This window comes from Diachasma alloeum, unplaced genomic scaffold (genome assembly GCF_001412515.2).
Source record: "Diachasma alloeum isolate Michigan unplaced genomic scaffold, Dall2.0 Dall_scaffold_00177, whole genome shotgun sequence".
Lineage (NCBI taxonomy): Eukaryota > Metazoa > Arthropoda > Insecta > Hymenoptera > Braconidae > Diachasma > Diachasma alloeum.
In genome coordinates, this window is record NW_021680343.1 from 1351253 (window position 1) to 1369988 (window position 18736).

At 41.9% G+C, this 18736-nt stretch overlaps 2 protein-coding genes across 2 annotated transcripts; one reads left to right on the top strand and one right to left on the bottom strand.

Moving 5' to 3' along the window:
- Positions 1 to 6133: 6133 nt before the first annotated feature.
- LOC107037159 (cytochrome P450 307a1) lies at positions 6134 to 8504 on the top strand. The gene is made up of 2 exons (XM_015255551.1): positions 6134 to 6512; positions 7242 to 8504. Exons 1-2 carry the CDS (start codon positions 6134 to 6136, stop codon positions 8417 to 8419), a joined length of 1557 nt encoding a protein of 518 aa, XP_015111037.1. The 3' UTR covers positions 8420 to 8504.
- A 1677-nt stretch (positions 8505 to 10181) lies between these two features.
- Positions 10182 to 17804, bottom strand: LOC107036975. Its single transcript, XM_015255276.1, has 2 exons — positions 17725 to 17804; positions 10182 to 16213 (listed from the first exon to the last, which is right to left on the bottom strand). The coding sequence occupies exons 1-2, from the start codon at positions 17802 to 17804 to the stop codon at positions 11251 to 11253; spliced, it is 5043 nt and encodes a 1680-aa protein (XP_015110762.1). The 3' UTR covers positions 10182 to 11250.
- Positions 17805 to 18736: the final 932 nt, after the last annotated feature.

Below are 18736 nucleotides of genomic sequence, written 5' to 3' on the forward strand. Positions count from 1 at the left end.
CATCTAATATTTTATTTATAGTGAACTTTGCGATCTGAGAAGTGGTGATTTAAATTGATTTTTGCTGAGGTTACTTCCTGGGTAGTCCGGTCCAATTTTTCATCTTTCGGGAGAGAGAATGAAGGATGAGAAAAATTTGGGTAAATTCGTAGCAAAATTGAAATTCAGGGAATTTAGGGAATTCGGTGTAATTTTCAGTGAGAATAATTATAAATTTGAAATTTCATGACTTGTTTTTTCCCTAAATTGCATTCAGTGTAATTCGCTCGAAAAATACTCCTCAACAATCCATGAAGTTTCAATGTTTTTCCAACAATGCACGGAGAGAAATATTCAATAAAAATTACGTATCTTTTCCGCAATTCCGGAGCGAAATATGGTTGTAGAAAATTTTACGGAAGTGTCACGGAATTTTTCCAGAGCGTTCCGTAATTTTTATCTGAATTTCCAGTGAAAAATTACGATACTATCGTCACTTAAATTTTCTCAGTCGATTCCGTAATCGGTGAGCAAATCGTGAGTTCCGTAATTTTTACTGAACATTTTTCTCTCTGTGTAAAAAGAGGAATGAATAAATGACAACTGGAATGGTTCGATGGTTCTTCTTTCCCTCCCGACGATATTCCCTTGCGCACTTGTACACAAGATATTTGGCCATGACCATGAAAAAGGTATTTTTGGCTATATGGTGGGAGGGAAAAAACGATGGGCGTTAATAAACGAAAACCGGCATGAAATACAACTCTCGGTGCGTGTACTCACGGGGGGTTTGAGGTACGTACAACGAATACGTAAGCATCCAATTGCGTCAAGGCACAAGAGGATGATGGTTGGAGAGAAGAAAAATAACAGATTGAAAATAAATCGACATTATCATTTTAAATAAAAACAAAAACAGAGTGATCCTTGAAGACTTACGAACGAAATGAGTACCCGGATTTTGAGAGCATGCTTCAGGGGGGGAGAAAAAAAAAAGAAGGAAACGAGCCAATGAGTTTTTGGTTGTGCAGCTGCACCTTCGTTCCAATCCCTAATTTATTCCTGTCATTTTATCTCTTTTAAGTATCTCTCCTTTGAGTTCCCTTTCATCCATCTCCCATCAATTTTCTCTCCTCCGGATACTCCGATATATTCTTTTTCTCGGGGACTTTCAACTAATTCTGACAATTTCTCCGTCAGCTATCTATGCCTCATCCACACACGTTTTTTCTTTCACTTCCAGTGTCCCTTTGCCCTTCCCCTCAATATTATCTCAAGGTTTCTTCGGTGGGACTTAACCAAGGAAGAGGGCGAAGTGGACAGCCCGCTTGAGAAACTGGAAGTCCCTGAACTTGACTGACTCTTCCTTATAGGTACGTCTCTTTACTTGCACCTCTCTCCTCGATAACGACTGGATTTTAAAGCGCACCAGCCCAAGGGACAGAATATATTTACAACCGAGAGGTTCCGTGTATACGTGTTACGCGATTCAACCGTGGGCTTGAATTTAACTGCTTATGCATCACTGCGCATTTTTTTATCTCCATTTTTTTGCTCATTTCGTTTTCAGTTGATTTGATATTCCGGATTGTGTTATGAAGGTATCGGGTTAAAAGCGAAATTGATGGGGAATAAATAAATTTTTCTGGTCAATTTGAGTTTGTACACGTGTTTTTTGTCCTCGAGCGGAGTATTTGCTGCGTTTGCACGGGGTGTCAATGTCTTGTCGATCATTTACGCGTTGGATCCTTTTCGTGGAATGGAATGGGAAAGAAAATTCGAGAGTATTATCAAGGTACAATGTACGTGCTTACCTTGTATATGATTCGTACAATGTGCGAATAACGATGTGACTACGTATCAGTAATTCCCCCCGCGTTTGCGAAATTCGTGTGAATCCCGTCAACGATCGGTGAATATCAAAGGTCTCGGGGGACATATGCGTGACAACTGACATTTCATTTCGCCTGGATGTTTTCTGCTCTTGTTGAACACTGACGAAGAAGTCAGGTGTCTGTGATGACGATTTTTATTAAAATGAGAGCTGATATCAGCATTTTCGTTCTGCTGTAACTGAAAAGAGTCAAATCTCACACGCCGGGGTACACGGAAAATGACGAGGAGATGTAGAATGAGAAGTGTAACACAGTAATTTCGAATTTTTTAATTCGTGTGAATTCGTGGGCATTCGTGGGAATTTTGATTGAAATGAGCGCTAATATCAGCATTGTCGTTTTATTGTAACCGCAAACCGTTAAATCTTACACGTGGGGGTACATGGAAAATTATGAAGAGATGCAGAACGAGAAATGTAACACACTAATGTCGAAGATTAAAAGTCGTGTGCATTCGTGTGGACTTTGATGAAAATGAGGGCTAATATCAGCATTTTCGTTCTGTTATCACCGAAAAGCGTCAAATCTCACACGTCGGGGTACATGAAAAAATTACGAAGCGATATAGAATGAGAAATGTAACACGCTAATTTCAAATTTTAAAATTCGTGTGCGTTCGTGTGCATTGTGATTAAAATGAGAGCTAATATCAGTATTTTCGTTCTGTTATCACCGAAAAGAGTCAAATCTCACACTTAGGGGTACATAGAAAATTACGAACAGATGCAGAACGAGAAATGTAACACACTAATGTCGAAGATTAAAAGTCGTGTGCATTCGTGTGGACTTTGATGAAAATGAGGGTTAATATCAGCATTTTCGTTCTGTTATCACCGAAAAGAATCGAATCTCACACGTCGGGGTACATGAAAAAGTGATGAAGAACGATTTCAATTTGCATTAAATATTCCATAAATAAAATGAAAATTGTTCTGATTATTTCGCCTTTCAATAATACTACTCCTGTATAATCATGTGATCAATTATTTTTTCTATTGAACGATATTTAATAAATGAAAATATGGCCCAGTCGTCCAGAAATTAGGGGTTTCGGCTGCATTCAACTATTTCTTAATTCAATCATTCTTTGTTTTGTTATTTTCACTTCAAATAATTTTTTTTCTGTTAATTAAACAATTATTGAAGGTATGGAAGCCATCATATCCCCATTTAGGTGATTCTTTTATTTTATATCCAGCAATTGGCCCGTTCAATTAGATGAGAAATGTAACACGCTAATTTCGAATTTTAAAATTCCTGTGGGGAACATTCGCGTGATACCATAACTGACATTTAATTTCGCCCAGATGTTTTTTTTGTTAAACATTGGCGAAAAAGTCAGGTGTCTGTGATGACGATTTTAATTAAAATGAGAGCTGATATCAGCATTTTTGTTCTACTGTAACCGAAAAGCGTCAAATCTCACACGTCGGGGTACATGGAAAATGACGAAGAGAGGTAGAATGATAAATGTAACACGCTAATTTTAGCACTAGTCATGGGAAAAAAATTAAAAAGACGAAACTAATGTCGAAGAGTGCTGAAGTACGCAGAGCCACACCAGTAATCTCCATTCACGATCCAATTTCTTTCGAGGGACGCACGTGCACGTGGGCCCACATGCGACCGGCACATGAGATTATAGAATCGCCAATGTAATGTGATCCCGTGATTTATAGACGGTACATTCATAGGGGATAAATTTATGGGTCACTATAAGAATTCTCTAGGTTTTAATTTACCCATAAAATCATGAATTCCTGTATGGAAAATAAAAATCCAGTTTCACTCACCAGTTGAACGTCGGATGGAGGAAGTGGCGGAGGTGCAAGTGGTGTCTCGTGCTGACATGAAATTACTGCGAAATGTTATGGTTATGACACCTCGACAATTCCACCTTGACGTTTTTTATACTTTCGTTGTGGGAAATGCGTTTTTTTTTGAGTCTTTCAATCGGAGAACAAAATTGGAGAACAATTATCAAACAAATGGAGTCATCGTCAAGCGGAATTCATTTCTAAGTCTTTTTGAATCTAAATCGGGGGGAAAAATGGGAGACGAGTAGTGAATTATTCTCCAACGGAAAAATATGTAAAAAGAATATGTCATATCGGCCAATTTCATATATTTTTAAAATGTATATAAAATGTATTAAATCATATTTTGTATCGCTTCAATATGTATATAAACTGGGACAATTGAAGATATAAAATATAATTCTCTAAAAAATAATATATTCTTCTCTGTGGATTTTTCGAAGTAATTTCGCTTTCGTCCGGCCCCATGTACTTCGCATACGTATCAGAAAAAAAACCCCTACCATTGCGGGAAATTTTACTGCCCAGAGAACTGTAATATTTGCATCCACAAAAGTGATTTTTTGCCGAGCGAATCGTAAAATATCCTTCGCCAAAGTAATTTTTATTGAATTACATTTCGCTTCGCGATTATCTCTCCTATACACGGTGAAAAATACTTGTTGAAATTCAACTACTGTTTGTTAATTGACTATTCCAACAACTAGTTGATAAATTTCACCAACTCATTGTTGAATTTCAGCCAATGGTTCTTAAATTTCACCAAATATCCTCTCCGCACTGAGAGAAAAATCTGAATTTCGATTTACAATAAGAAAATAGTTGAGGCATTTTGGTGAACGATACGATTTTTTTTGTATGCACCACATAGGGGAGGGTGGGGCAAAACGGCCCCCCTTCAATTGTCAATAACTTGTGAATGACATTGTGAAAATTCCCAGTTTCAACTTCATTTTGAAGATAATTTTTCATTCTTCAAAACGAGCTCTAACTCATCCCAATCGGATTATTGAATCGGAAAATATTGACGATTGAAGGGGGGCCGTTTTGCCCCATCCTCCCCTAACATTATAGTAACTTCACAAGCGTAATTGTTGCAAATAAAAATGCAGTTAAACTAACCAAAGTTCAAAAGTAATCACGACAAATCTATCGTGAGGAGAACTATAAAATAGTTGCAATGACTGCATTCCATTGTAGTAATTACTTCTCCGGTCATAGTTACCGTAACCCATGAAAAATTGCTGAAGACTTTTTGACAATAATTCGATGGTGATGGAATATAGTCAGAAGAATTATATTTTTCTCTCAGTGCGTGTATTAAAACTTGCCGACATTCTCCAGATAATTTTTCTCCAACTTTTCTCACCGTGATTTTCATGGACTGAGCCCCGGCACACCGTTCCCCGTTGCAGTCTCGTGCCCAAGTATTGCATCGTTCGAAGGATACATGGAAGGCGGGATGCTGTACAAAAAAAGGGAGCGAGTAAATTTATAGCCCAAATACACAACACGGAAAAAAAACTGACGAAACTGGAGGCACGAATCTGGCAGCCCATTCAGTAGCCCATTACAGAGGCTGCGTATCAAAATAAAAATGACAAAAATGAAACCGATGATGTTGAGATAATTACCACCCGGTGCAAAGGCTCACAATTTTGTCCTAAAAATAAAGCCCCCGACCCTGAAGTGACGAACGATATTTCGCGGTTTTTTTCCCTTAAGGTTTGGCAAAAGGGCCTGGCGATCGGTGGAGACTGGTTTCCAATTATGAATTTGCCAGACGTTTTTTAAATGAGGAACCATGACCTCGTGAGCTAGTCCTACCGTTGATTACATGTTTAGGATGCTACCTGTGCTGGTTATATGAGTCAAGAGGAGAGGACTGAGAATGGCTTTACGGAACGTTGGGAGTTGCAGGGGTTCGTGGCGTGCGACGAAAGAAATGGACGAGGACCGGCCACAACCACGACGAGGGCTCTCCGGCACCAACTATAAGAGCCACGGCACCGCGATCGAGTCGTCCATTCAGTAGTAAGGTAGCACTTACGCGCGCGGGCTTTGAACAACCACCATCGCCAATCCCTTCACAGGCGTGAGTCGCCCGCGTTCCCTACTTCCACTTCCATTCCCTTTTTTATTGGTTTACCTTCTGTTCCCATTTTCTTCATGGTCTTTTTTCACACCCATTTCATTCTTAATACTACAACCGGTGCAACGGTTCACTAAAGTTGACATTTTCCATTTTTTTCCCCTCCATTCTCGACTATTGATTGAATTAAATTAATTCACTCTTTGTCGAGCGTGTCAAGTGACTGTGTCAATTATCAGAGCTGTGACAGTATCTGGAGTGAAGATTTTTCATCAGTGCCTGGTGCAATTGGATACATTTTTCTACTAAAAAAAAAAATCACTTCGTTCTCGTGCAATTTATCGGCAAAAATGGCAACGATGGTCTTATGGTATATTCTCCTGACCTGCCTAATGATTTTTATATTGTCGAAGAAAGGAGGTATCCAATGGTTATCCCCATTCCTAGAAGTCGGGGAGAAAAAGAAAAAAAGCCTGAAGGGACCGAAGAGTCTACCTGTTATCGGTAGTCTCCATCTTCTCGGAGGTCCTGAGGGCCCATTCGCAGCATTCACCAGGCTTGCCAAGGAGTATGGCGATATTTACGAGATTCAACTTGGTGTAGCCAAGTGCGTGGTTGTCAGCAGCTACAGTCTACTCAGAGAAGTACTTATATCGAAGGGAAATGATTTCGGTGGACGCCCGGATTTCCTGAGGTTTCACGCACTCTTCGGTGGTGACAGGAATAATTGTAGGTTCATCATGTCGCATTCACGATAGATAGATAGATAGATAGATAGATGGATAGAAATGGTTTTTACTCAGTCCTCGGGGGAAGTGATCTTCAAAGGCAAAATAAAATTACCAATATGTCTTCATTGATTTGATTTCTTTCAATCTCTCCATTTTCGCTTATTTCCATCATCTTTAATTTAATTTGCACTCGTTCAATTAATCGAAATTACTGAATGACATGAAATCAAATTTATGACATCCTTTCTCCCGAAGTCCAACAACGAGGCTATTGTAGACAGCACAAATGAAGTTTCTAAGTCTTCCGGTTGCACATACTGTCGAGTAAAAGCTCAGGGTCGATTGCCAATTGGAAAACATGTTGTTGCCGGAGGATATGGAAATTGAGCGAAAAAAAAAACCAACAAAAAAAGTTTTTTTGATGCGCAGTTAATTGCAAATCGGGTCTAGTGGGATAACTCGTAATACCGGGAGCAGGAAGCAGTCTGTCTTGGTATTCAAATTAACCGCTTCTCGGAATGAAACCCATCTGCCTTACTCAAGCGTCGGTGCAATAAACAAGATCACTACTCACGCAACCGTGCAGAATACTCTTATTTTCCATAAAACGAGATCAGAAAACTAAGCAGTCAGCTTCCTGGCTCTCGACCATTTGAATACCCTAGGAAAGTGGGACTATTATTCCGTAGGACGGAATAATTATTGATATTATTTTCATATATTTCAGCATTGGCATTATGCGACTGGTCGGAGGTGCAGCGCACAAGGCGTTCCCTGGCGAGGAGCTTCTGCTCCCCCCGCGGTGGGAGTTTTCAACAGGAGGAATTATCCAGAATTGCGGCACTCGAGGCGTCAGATTTGCTTTCCACACTGAAACAACCGACGGCCGCGGGGGTTCTGAGCGGTGACAAGCCCCTGAAACCCCTGCTCCTGCAGTCAGTGGCGAACATGTTCACTAGGTACATGTGTTCAACGCGTTTCGACAATAACGACGAGGAATTTCGTCGCATTGTTCAGTCCTTCGACGAAATCTTCTGGGACATCAATCAGGGCTACGCAGTTGATTTCCTCCCCTGGCTGAAGCCCCTCTACTCCAGCGTTCTGAGCCGACTCGGGGGCTATGCCTCGACCATTCGGGGCTTCATCCTCCGCCGAATAATCGATCATCGTCGGGCCAGCCTCGACACCGTCAACGGCATCCCCAGGGACTTCACCGACGCCCTGCTGCTCCACCTGGAGAGCCCCGAGACCGATCTCTCCTGGGATCACATTCTCTTCGAGCTCGAGGACTTTCTCGGCGGGCACTCAGCCATCGGCAACCTAGTCATGATGATCTTGGCGCAGACAACGGTACATCCACAAGTGCAGAGGAAAATTCAGGCCGAGTGTGACACAATCCTCGCTAAAACCGGGGATTCGGAGGGTCTAGTCGCCCTCGACGATCGACAAAACATGCCCTACACCGATGCCGTTATCTGGGAGACCCTGAGAATGTCGAGTTCACCAATTGTCCCTCACGTTGCCACTGTTGACACTCACATTGCTGGCTATCCAGTCAGCAAGGACACAGTAATATTTATCAATAATTTTGAAATGAATCTCGGTGAGGCGTACTGGGGCCCAGACTCACGTCAGTTCAAGCCCGAGAGATTCATTAAGATGATTAATAATAAACCTCGAGTCACACGACCTGAGCATTTCGTTCCATTTTCAACGGGAAAGAGAACCTGCGTTGGCCAGAAACTCGTTCAAGGATTTGCATTTGTCATTGTCACTGCACTACTCTCGCGTTTTGATATACATGCGGTTGAGGATGTGAAGAGCAAACTCATGCCAGGATGCGTTGCTGTACCACCAGATGCATTTCACTTGGCATTGACACCCAGACAATCCACTTCACCCTGATTTCGTCATTTTTTCTTTCATCTGACTGTCATTATTATTATTTTCTGTTGATCCTCTCAATCATATCAATGGCAGAGGAGCAAACAATCGGAAGGTGGATGTTGGGGCGGGGGCGGAGAGGGGGGAGGGAGGGGAGGAGTATTAGTGGAGACAGTGGAAATTAAAAGTCTGACGTAATTTTGAGAGTTATAGTAGAATTTTATATTGTTTGTTTATTCATTTTTAGGTAAGGTCATTCGCTGGATACAAAAATTGTTGCAATTACTTGTATGCGATGAGTAAGACTGAATTTGTACACCTCGTCAATCGTGTCGGGTTCTATATTATTATTTTTTATTGATTTATTTCGTATTTTAATGATTCTGTGTAGAATCAATGCCACTAGTTTACGAATTACGATTCAAGAGATGTCTATTCGATGCAGATTATTTGTCTCTTTGATGCAGTTAAATTAGCGCTTGTCAAGCATAAATATGTATCAGCTATTATCACCCTTTTTCGCTTCAGAATCAGAGTTATTTTTCATCGATGTTTATCAATGTGAGAAGATGTAAACATTTTATTTTCATAGAAATAAAGAGAAAAATATTGCTTTATTGAATTGAATGGAAAAAAAAAGTGTATATTGTTGAAGTGAGGTGTATTTTCTGAGGACAGACGGGAACGGTGGAGAGAGGAAGAAGAAATAAAAAAAAAGAAGGTGGCAAAGAAAAAGACCAGGGGGGGAAAAAAAAAGTTGGCTCAAGGGGGCCAAGATAACAGCATGTAGCGAGCAAAACGAGGGGGGAGATGAGTTTCTCGTAGACGAGAAGACGATCACCTTGACTCTGAGACGATGGGGCACAGGTTTTAGTCCCTCGAATCCACCTGATGGTTAACTCATCCAGGGAGGCTTGAATACACATCGAGTGAGGTCTTATTTCTTTTGGCTCGTCTACGCTATGTTTTTATGCAACGGGAAGGCCCTTTGTCGCTTTGTTTATATGTTTGTCTCACCTTTTGCCCCCCTGCCTTGCTGCCCTTGAATTTCAATCACGCATCTCTATTCGATTTCCTTTATTTGTTTATGTTTGCCTTGTATACCTGTTCTCATTCGTCAAGACCGACTTCTCAGCCGGACATAGCTGGAGTCCGCAGGATGTGAACCAATTTCATGGATTATTCTTTCACTTTTTTTTATTCTCTCCCTCTCGCCCTCCCTTCGTTAACTAAATATCGAGACAAGTTGCATGTAAATCGAGCCTATCTATGTGGTTTCACGCTACGACGAGTCAGTAGAAAACCTGTCTTAGATTCCAGATATTATTCGGAAAAACTCGTCCTAGAGCACCTGGGAACCCGGCGCGGATCAGGGAAAATGGTTTCTCTTCGGTCTCTAATCTCTAGGAATTTCAGTTTTTTTTTCAGCTTATTATTTATTCGTCACTGTTCGAAACAATTCGATAGAGAATGCACAGTTTACAGAGCATAACATATTTTATGCTTATGCGTTTGTATTTCCGGGTTTACAAGGAAATAATTTTTTTTATAATGAGTTTTGCAGAGAAAAGGGGTACCGTGAACTTCGTCAACTTTAAGAAATTCCATAACATCAGTTGAACGAATGAGAACTTGCTGTACTTTGTAGAGACATGATCGTTAGGAAAGTGAACACTCATTTACAGAACTTGCAAAAATGAGGTAAACTCCACGCGGATCAGGGAAAATGGTTTCTCTTCGGTCTCTAATCTCTAGGAATTTCAGTTTTTTTCAGCTTATTATTTATTCGTCACTGTTCGAAATAATTCGATAGAGAATACATAGTTTACAGACCATAAAATATTTTATGCTTATGTGTTTGTATTTCCGGGTTTACAAGGAAATAATCATTTTTTTATAATGATTTTTGCAGATAAAGGGGGACCTGTGGGCATCTTCATCTTCAAGAAAATCCATAACATCAGTTGAGCGAATGAGGCACCTTTTCTCCGGATAAAAATGGAATGAGAACTTGGTGTAGTTCGCAGAGACACATGATCATGAAGAAAGTGAACATTCATTTACAGAACTTGCAAAAATGAGGTAAACTCCACGCGGATCAGGGAAAATGGTTTCTCTTTGGTCTCTAATCTCTAGGAATTTCAGTAATTTTTTTTCAGTTTATTATTTATTTGTTACTGTTCAAAACAATTTGATCGAGAATACATAGTTTACGGAGCATAAAATATTTTATGCCTACACGTTTGCATTTCCGGGTTTACAAGGAAATAATTTTTTTATAATGATTTTTGCAGAAAAAGGGGACCTGTGAACATCTTCAACTTCACGAAATTCCATAACATCAGTTGAGGGAATGAGGCCCTTTTTCTCCGGATAAAAAATAGAATGAGAACATGGTGTAGTTCGCAGAGACACATGATCATGAAGAAAGTGAACACTCATTTACAGAGCTTACAAAAACGAGGTGAACTGTCCGCGGATCAGGAAAAATGATTTCTCTTCGATCTCTAATCCCTAATAATTTCAGTAATTTCATTTCATCCACTATTTCTTCGTCACTATTCAGCCCAATTCGATAAAGAATACATAGTGTATAAAGTACAAAACATGTTATGCTTCCCCAAGCAACTAATTATTCCGTTACAATGATTTTTGCAGCAAAAAACTTCAATCCGAAAACCGTAAAAAAATTCCACACCATCAGTTGAGCGACGGACGTCCCATTTCTCCGGATACAAAATAGAATGAGAATGTCCTGCTCGCAGAGATTCATGATCATGAAGAAAGTGAAACACTTATTTACAGAGCTTACAAAAATGAGGTGAGTGAACAAAAATGAATAGCGAGTGTGATTATCCCATTCCACTCGTCTTTGATTTGACAATTAATTCTTTCAGCCAGTGGAGAACATCCTTCGCCACTTCCATCCGCACCCTGGCGGTGTCCTCAAGATTCCGTTGGTACTTGTACCCTCCGTGCCCCGATTGCCCCTCCTTTATGTTCTCCACGCGTTTCATGAAGGGATTGTCCTTCTGATACTCAAAGCCATCTGCAGATTGTCCCTCCTCCCCCGCCCCTCCTTCAGCCGAGAAGTTTAAAAGATCATCAAGAGCATTTATTACAATAGCAGCCCGATCGTTCACCGGAGCATTTTGCATTGCCAGTAACTCCTGAATATATTCATCTCTATCAGAAGGACTGAGAATTACTGACACATCCTCATCGTTCTCCCCAGAATCTTCAGAATCTTCTCGTTCTCTTCCATCCTCTACATAATTTACCATCGATTCTGTTCCTCGCCTCTCTAACTTCCCACTTTTGTCCCTCCACGAATTAATTTCACCGTTGTCTCCCAAATTCAACGTTAGATTGTATTTCTCAACGAATTTCTCGACAGGCATCACTGCCACCGCTCCTGCATCCTCCCCAGACGAAGGGCTATCGTCAGCCTCATCACTATTAATAGTACTCGATCTTATCCCCCTCGTATTCCCTTTTTCCCCAGCTCGTCTGCTGTACCTCACCTGTCCCCCCTGCTGCGGCAGGCAGCAGGGGCAATTTTTCTGGACAAAACTTCGGCAAATCTTCTCGGAAAGCATCAGCGCCAACGAGCCGTCCTCCATTCTCTTGATGCTGAGGGGCAGCTTCACCCCATCTCCGATGTAGAGGAGCTCGCTGCCCTCTAGATCTCCAATGCCAGAGATACCGCCGGCATTCGGAGATGTTATTCTTCCGAAATACGTCGGGTTCGACACTGGAGAACCTGCACTACCCCCGGACTCTTTCCCCCCAGAGCCAGTGAAATCATGAGGCGATCTGTCGTCGTAACTCTCCAATTGGTCTCCAATGATGGGCTCCTCAGAGGCGCAATCATCAGCATCATCGTCCCCCGAAATCGCAGCCCCCAGATTGGCCTCGCCTGCCGGATGATTTTTTATGTACTCCAGAACAATGTTTTGGGGGGACTGATACTTGATCGGAGTGTTCGCCTCCTCGGTCACGCAATCCGCGTCTTTCGGTGAACCCAGATGAGAGTAATCCTGGGGCGCCACTGCATTTTCCGAATCCGCAGGTCTCACCGCGTCGGGGAAGTCCCCAGGGAATTCCCCTTTGTAGCCGATAGTCGCCGAACTCTCGTACCACTGACCCTTTTTTATGTAATGCTCGGTCACCGGGAAGTAGCCGAGAGGCTTCATTATCACTTTGTCGTCGTGAACACGAGCACGAGGCAGCAGGGGTTTTGGGAGCTCTGGTTGTGTGGGTCTCGGGGTCTTCGGAGCGACCACTGGGCCCTCTTCTGGGTTAAGAACATCGTTCAGGGCCTCCCAGATGACGGCGTTGTCCACCACGTTCTTTCCCCTCCGCAAAATTTCCCCCAGAGTTCTGACTATTATATTCTGAATGCCCGGTAGTCTAGCGTTTTCGAGACCAACGCCGGGTTGGTTGATCAGGGACGAGAGGATTCTCATGATTTGGTCGGGCATTGAGCCCACGTTCTCGTTCACCAGACCCAGGGAGGGCTCCCCCGAATCCTCGGGGAGATCGTCCTCACCGAGGACGACACTCAGAGATCGGTTGATGATGTTGTCAGCTAGTTTTCCTAGACCACTGTCTCTGGATGTTCCCGTCACCTGCGGAATCAACGCTTTTATGGTGCCCAGCACGAGGTTCCGGACTTCTGACGTGTGCAGGAGGTTCCGCAGGAGGGAATTGTCCCCGAGCCCTGGGATTTTTGCTGGCTCGGGCGCTCCGATGATGTCGCAGGAGGAAGACACTTTGTTTGATTCGATTTCCTGCTTTGCACTGGATGCCACGCGGTTTATAGACTCGTAGATCGCTCCTCGGAGGAGCTTGCTGTCCTCGATACTCAGGCCCGTGAGGGCCTCTAGGTCATGTAAGTGCTGATCGGCTGAGGCACTGACTGGCTCTGCCTGTGGGCAATCAGGAAATTCAGATTGCTGAGGTCCAACTGGTGCTTCAGCTTTTTGGTAATTATTATTGTCGACCGCGGATTCTGAAGGTCCGTATGATTTTCCTATTATCGAAGCCTTAGGGGAGTCTCCTTCGTAGAAATTCCATGGTGTTGGCGATGGAAGAGTGGTATCAAATTGGCTGCCGTAATTCCCAGGATCTGGATAAACTCCTGGGACTCGATATCCTTCGGTGGGTTCTTCAGGGTAAGTGCAATTTTCTTCGTCAACATCTTCCGGATTGTCTTGATGGGCTGCATGAAGGGGGGTTTCTATAGCTTCGTATGTTTCAGGTTCTGGAGATTCTGCGCAATCCTCGGTGCTTTCAGAGTGGGCCACTGTTGCCTCCCCCTCGGCTGAATTATCGTCATTGAAAGCGTGAGTGAATCCTGGTTGAACGATAACGTTATGATCTTTCCGAGGACTTTCAAGTGGCTTTACTTGACTTTCATGAGTGAATCCTGGTTGGACTATGACATTATGATCTTCCCGAGGAATGCCAACTAGTTTTACTTGACTTTCATGAGTGAATCCTGGTTGGACTATGACATTATGATCTTCCCGAGGAATGCCAACTAGTTTTACTTGACTTTCATGAGTGAATCCTGGTTGGACTATGACATTATGATCTTCCCGAGGAATGCCAACTAGTTTTACTTGACTTTCATGAGTGAATCCTGGTTGGACTATGACATTATGATCTTCCCGAGGAATGCCAACTAGTTTTACTTGACTTTCATGAGTGAATCCTGGTTGGACTATGACATTATGATCTTCCCGAGGAATGCCAACTAGTTTTACTTGACTTTCATGAGTGAATCCTGGTTGGACTATGACATTATGATCTTCCCGAGGAATGCCAACTAGTTTTACTTGACTTTCATGAGTGAATCCTGGTTGGACTATGACATTATGATCTTCCCGAGGAATGCCAACTAGTTTTACTTGACTTTCATGAGTGAATCCTGGTTGGACTATGACATTATGATCTTCCCGAGGAATGCCAACTAGTTTTACTTGACTTTCATGAGTGAATCCTGGTTGGACTATGACATTATGATCTTCCCGAGGAATGCCAACTAGTTTTACTTGACTTTCATGAGTGAATCCCGGTTGGACTATGACATTATGATCTTCCCGAGGAATTTCAAGTGGTTTTACTTGACTTTCATGAGTGAATCCTGGTTGGACGATGACATTATGATCTTCCCGAGGAATGCCAACTAGTTTTACTTGACTTTCATGAGTGAATCCTGGTTGGACGATGACATTATGATCTTCCCGAGGAATTTCAAGTGGTGTTACTTGACTTTCATGAGTGAATCCCGGTTGGACTATGACATTATGATCTTCCCGAGGGATATTAACTAGTTTTACTTGACTTTCATGAGTGAACCCTGGTTGGACGACATTATGTGGTCTCCCCAGTCCAGGTAGATCCCCCTCCGCAACATCATAAGATTCTATTTCACTCTCGATTTGCGGGGGCGCAGAGCAGTCACTCGAGCTTCCCACGAATGTTTCACCCTCAGCTAAGTCTGGGTACTGTTGATTACCCCTTCCAGCCTGAGCCTCCTCACCCCCCGAATTCCCCTCGTCATCAGGGAGTCGCACGATGTAATCAGTGCTGGAGTCAAGGACTCCAGTGGGCGCGTAGTTCCCAGGGTAGTTATCGTACCCATATTCGGCATGTGGAGATCCAATCATTGGGGGCTGGTAGTTATCGTGCTGCGGGTAGTACCCAGAGTACCCGTAGTTCATGGCTGCGTAGCAGACGTCTCGCCCGCAGAACTTAACGCACTCCTCTAACGAGGAGAACGCAGGATTCGAGCACGAGACCTCGACGCCTGCGTAGGCCGATCCCAAGTGAGGCAGCTCGGGGATTCCCTGCAGACTGCTCAGGCGTGGCGAGGGCAGTTGGTAGACGTCATAGGGGGGTCCGTACGGAACATTCGGTGCGCCCTCTGCCGAGAACCTCTGGTAGTTACTTTCAACCGGGCGAAATGGTCTTGCAGGCGGTCGTGGAGACCCTCTGTTCGTCTGCATCCGCAGGGGAAGGCTGATCTTCGTCGGTTTGTCGGTGGGCTCGCACGCCACAAGCACGGGGGTGCATTTCTTGCTCTTCAGGCGTTTGTCCGCGGGTCGTCGCGACCCCTGTTTGCGGTAGATTAAAGGCAACCCTCGGTACTCCTCCCCTCGGTCTTCTTCGGAATTGGCAGCGGCCAGGGCCTCTATTTGGGAGTATAAATCTGTGTTTTGCAGGAGTTTTGGCGCCGGACGATTCCTCCCGGAGTAGAGGGACTTCAGGGGGTCTCTCCTGGCGCACTCTTCGTCCAGGCAGTAGCAGAGGTACTTCTTCTTTTTCTCTTGACCGGTGAAGGGCTCCCTTCCTCTTCCCCGGGCCCAGGCTTCCTCCAGGTCTCTGGTGTGATACGAATAGTCCAGCGCGTTCTCGTCATTCTCGTCGATGTGCTTCACGAATCTTGGAAGGGATGTGGAGTCTGATGGGTCGTCGAACGTCGAGGTGGGGAGGTACTCCGGTTTTGGAGTTGTATTTTTCATCTTTGAACTTGGAAATGCGACCTCAATTTTATTCATCGCACTGCCAGATTGCGACTCGGTTTCGTCATTGTTTACCTTCTTCAGTGGTGCACTCAATCTGACTTTTCGTAACGGGGTCAGGCTTTTGCAGCGTTTCGTTTTGTGCTCGGGATGAGGTATCGATTTCCAGTCCACTTCGTTACTTCTATCTGCGGTTGTGTTTTGGTCCACGGGTACTAGCACAACTGGTTTAGTTTGTTCCTCTGCTTTCTTTGTGGGGAGTTTGGGAGCAGCGGGCAATGACCTGAATCAACAAAAAAGGATTTTGGTTTTGAACATTGGGGGATTTCATTATTTGCCGTTCACTTTTTTTTAGTTTGAATGGTTAATAAACTGATGCGGTTTAAAGTAGCTCTGCTCTTGCGGTAAATTCGAAGATTATTGAAAACTGCAAAAAATTGCAGAAAACCCGATTAGATTCGGAATTCTAATTTTTTCCTCAGTTTAATTATCGTTTTGGTTTTTCAAAGAAGAAATGTTTAAAAATCAGAATTTTTTTTCATTAGATGTGAAAAAATCAAGATTTTTTTTGACACCAAACAAGTTTTATTATTTATTTATTAGAGGGAAATGTTTGAAAAAATATCAATATTTTGCGAAATTTAATTTAGATAATACTGACTGGGTATGAATTTTTTCAAATTTTTTCCATGCAATTTAGTTGAAAAATTTAAAAACTGAAAATATCCAGAAGTACAGCGTAGCCCGGCCGAAGGGTAGAGCTACTTTAAATTATAAATGGAAACTAACTAGATGAGAACACTTTTTTTGTTTAAAAAAGAAAGCACTGGATCATTCTCAGGGCTTTTCACTGTTAGAATTTTTTTGAAATTTCGTGCAAGGTATTACAGTAATTCTCATGAGAGTGACATTGACTTGGATTTTGGGGGAAATGGTTAATGAAATTTCAAGTTTTAGGTAGAATTCAAGGAAATTCATGAGTTTTCAGGGGAGTCAGATTGAAATTTCACAACTTGATTGAATTTTCAATAGAACCCGAATATTCAGAATCAAAATGACATGAATTTTCAATTGTTCCCTGAATTTTCACGGTATAATTGAACTGAAAAATCAAGTATTTTATTGATTTTCAGATCATTCGAACGGAAAATCAATGGAATATTTGATTTTTCAACGACAAGATTTCCAGAAATTTCAGTGGAAATTAAACACGATAAAAATTTCCGGTGTTTGGCACGAAAAATCCAGACGAACATTTTTAACAGTGTTTATTTCCTTAATCTTCGCAGATCACAAACAAAATATGGATATACGATACCATAATTTTTACTTCATCCACTAATTGCAGTAAGAAATACCGTAAAATTAATTATGAGACGGCTGTAAGTGGCTTGCCACACTTAAACTCCTGCGGAATTTCATATGTATGTCATTAGCCGGAAGATTTTGCTTGATGAACAAAATTCCACGAAATGTTCGAAAATATTCTCTTCTTTAGCGCTAACCAATTCTTTAGCTAAAAACATGAAAAATTCTCGTTTATTTTTCATGTTTTCATACAATTAAAAACCCGAAGATGAGGAGTGAAGGAAATATTAATTTTCTATTTCTATTTAGCAATGAAAAAATGATGAATGCTGATGCTATAAATTAGGATCTGTTTGCGCGAATCTTTTATAGTTTTTACAAAAAAAAACAAATAGTCATCCTGAATATATTGAGTGTGAATCATTGAACCGACGAACAGATAAAAAAAACTAGTGGTTATTTATTCCGTAAGATATTTCCACTCACCAGGTTGCCTTAGCTAGCAGGTTTTTTTCTTTAATTGCAGTGATACAAACCCAGATAACAATGATTCTAAATGCTTTCATGTTGTCGGAGTTTCTCGCATTTGCGTCACAATAATCACCCACTGGGTCCTCAAGAATGTATTATTGACGATGATCTTACTGCAGTCGAAATGACCACGAAGCTTGCCGGAACAATACTGCGACGATTCTTCGGGAGGGACTGGGTAAGTAAAACAGCTCCACCTTGAGTCACCGCTTGATTATGAAATTTGGATGATTAAAATGTCGACACAATGATTCGGAAGGGGAACTGGGTGTGTCCGTTATTAATTAGTCAACAATATTTGCAGTCTAGTCGAATCTCATTCTCACTTCATTAACACTCTTCAACTCGATTCAACTCGATTGGTTTCAGGCGAATAATTACGATCGAAAGCAGGGCAAATTTTGTACAACTCAATATTTATTAATCATGACCATGGTCTACATTTACAAATGGAATTACATAGAAGTGTGGTATATTCAATCGCCCTCCTTTCTTTATTCATGTTCGCAATAAAAAATACAAAACAAGTACGAAATGATTATTTTATAGCAGTACGAATAGCAATAAATATGGTATTACAATAGTGTCAGCAGTAAATACAAAAATTCATGAGGTAAATGAAAAAAAAAATGACCGAGCATAAAAATTAGTAGCAAAGCGGTTAATCGGGTTAAGTCGATTTTGACTTTTGGCCAGTTTTTCGTCAATATCTCGGAACCTAAGAGAGATAGAAAAATTTTCTTTATGACCTTTTTTATAACCCTCAACTGGCTCTACAGAAAAGGTCTTGACAGAAATTTTAGATTCCAAGATATTCGTCAAAAACTGGCCAACAGTCAAAATCGATTTAACCCGGTTTACCCCTTCGCTACTGAAATGGCGGTCAGATTACGTCTATATAGACGATTTTAACATAAATGACAACGAGAAAAAATTACTGACAATTGGGTAAGTTGACCGGTCAGTA

Coding starts and splice junctions, on each gene's coding strand:
- LOC107037159 (XM_015255551.1), top strand. CDS start 6,134: ATGGCAACGATGGTCTTATGGTATATTCTCCTGACCTGCCTAATGATT. Junction 6,513..7,241: donor CGGTGGTGACAGGAATAATT/GTAGGTTCATCA, acceptor CATATATTTCAG/CATTGGCATTATGCGACTGG.
- LOC107036975 (XM_015255276.1), bottom strand. CDS start 17,804: ATGAAAGCATTTAGAATCATTGTTATCTGGGTTTGTATCACTGCAATT. Junction 16,214..17,724: donor CTGCTAGCTAAGGCAACCTG/GTGAGTGGAAAT, acceptor TTGTTGATTCAG/GTCATTGCCCGCTGCTCCCA.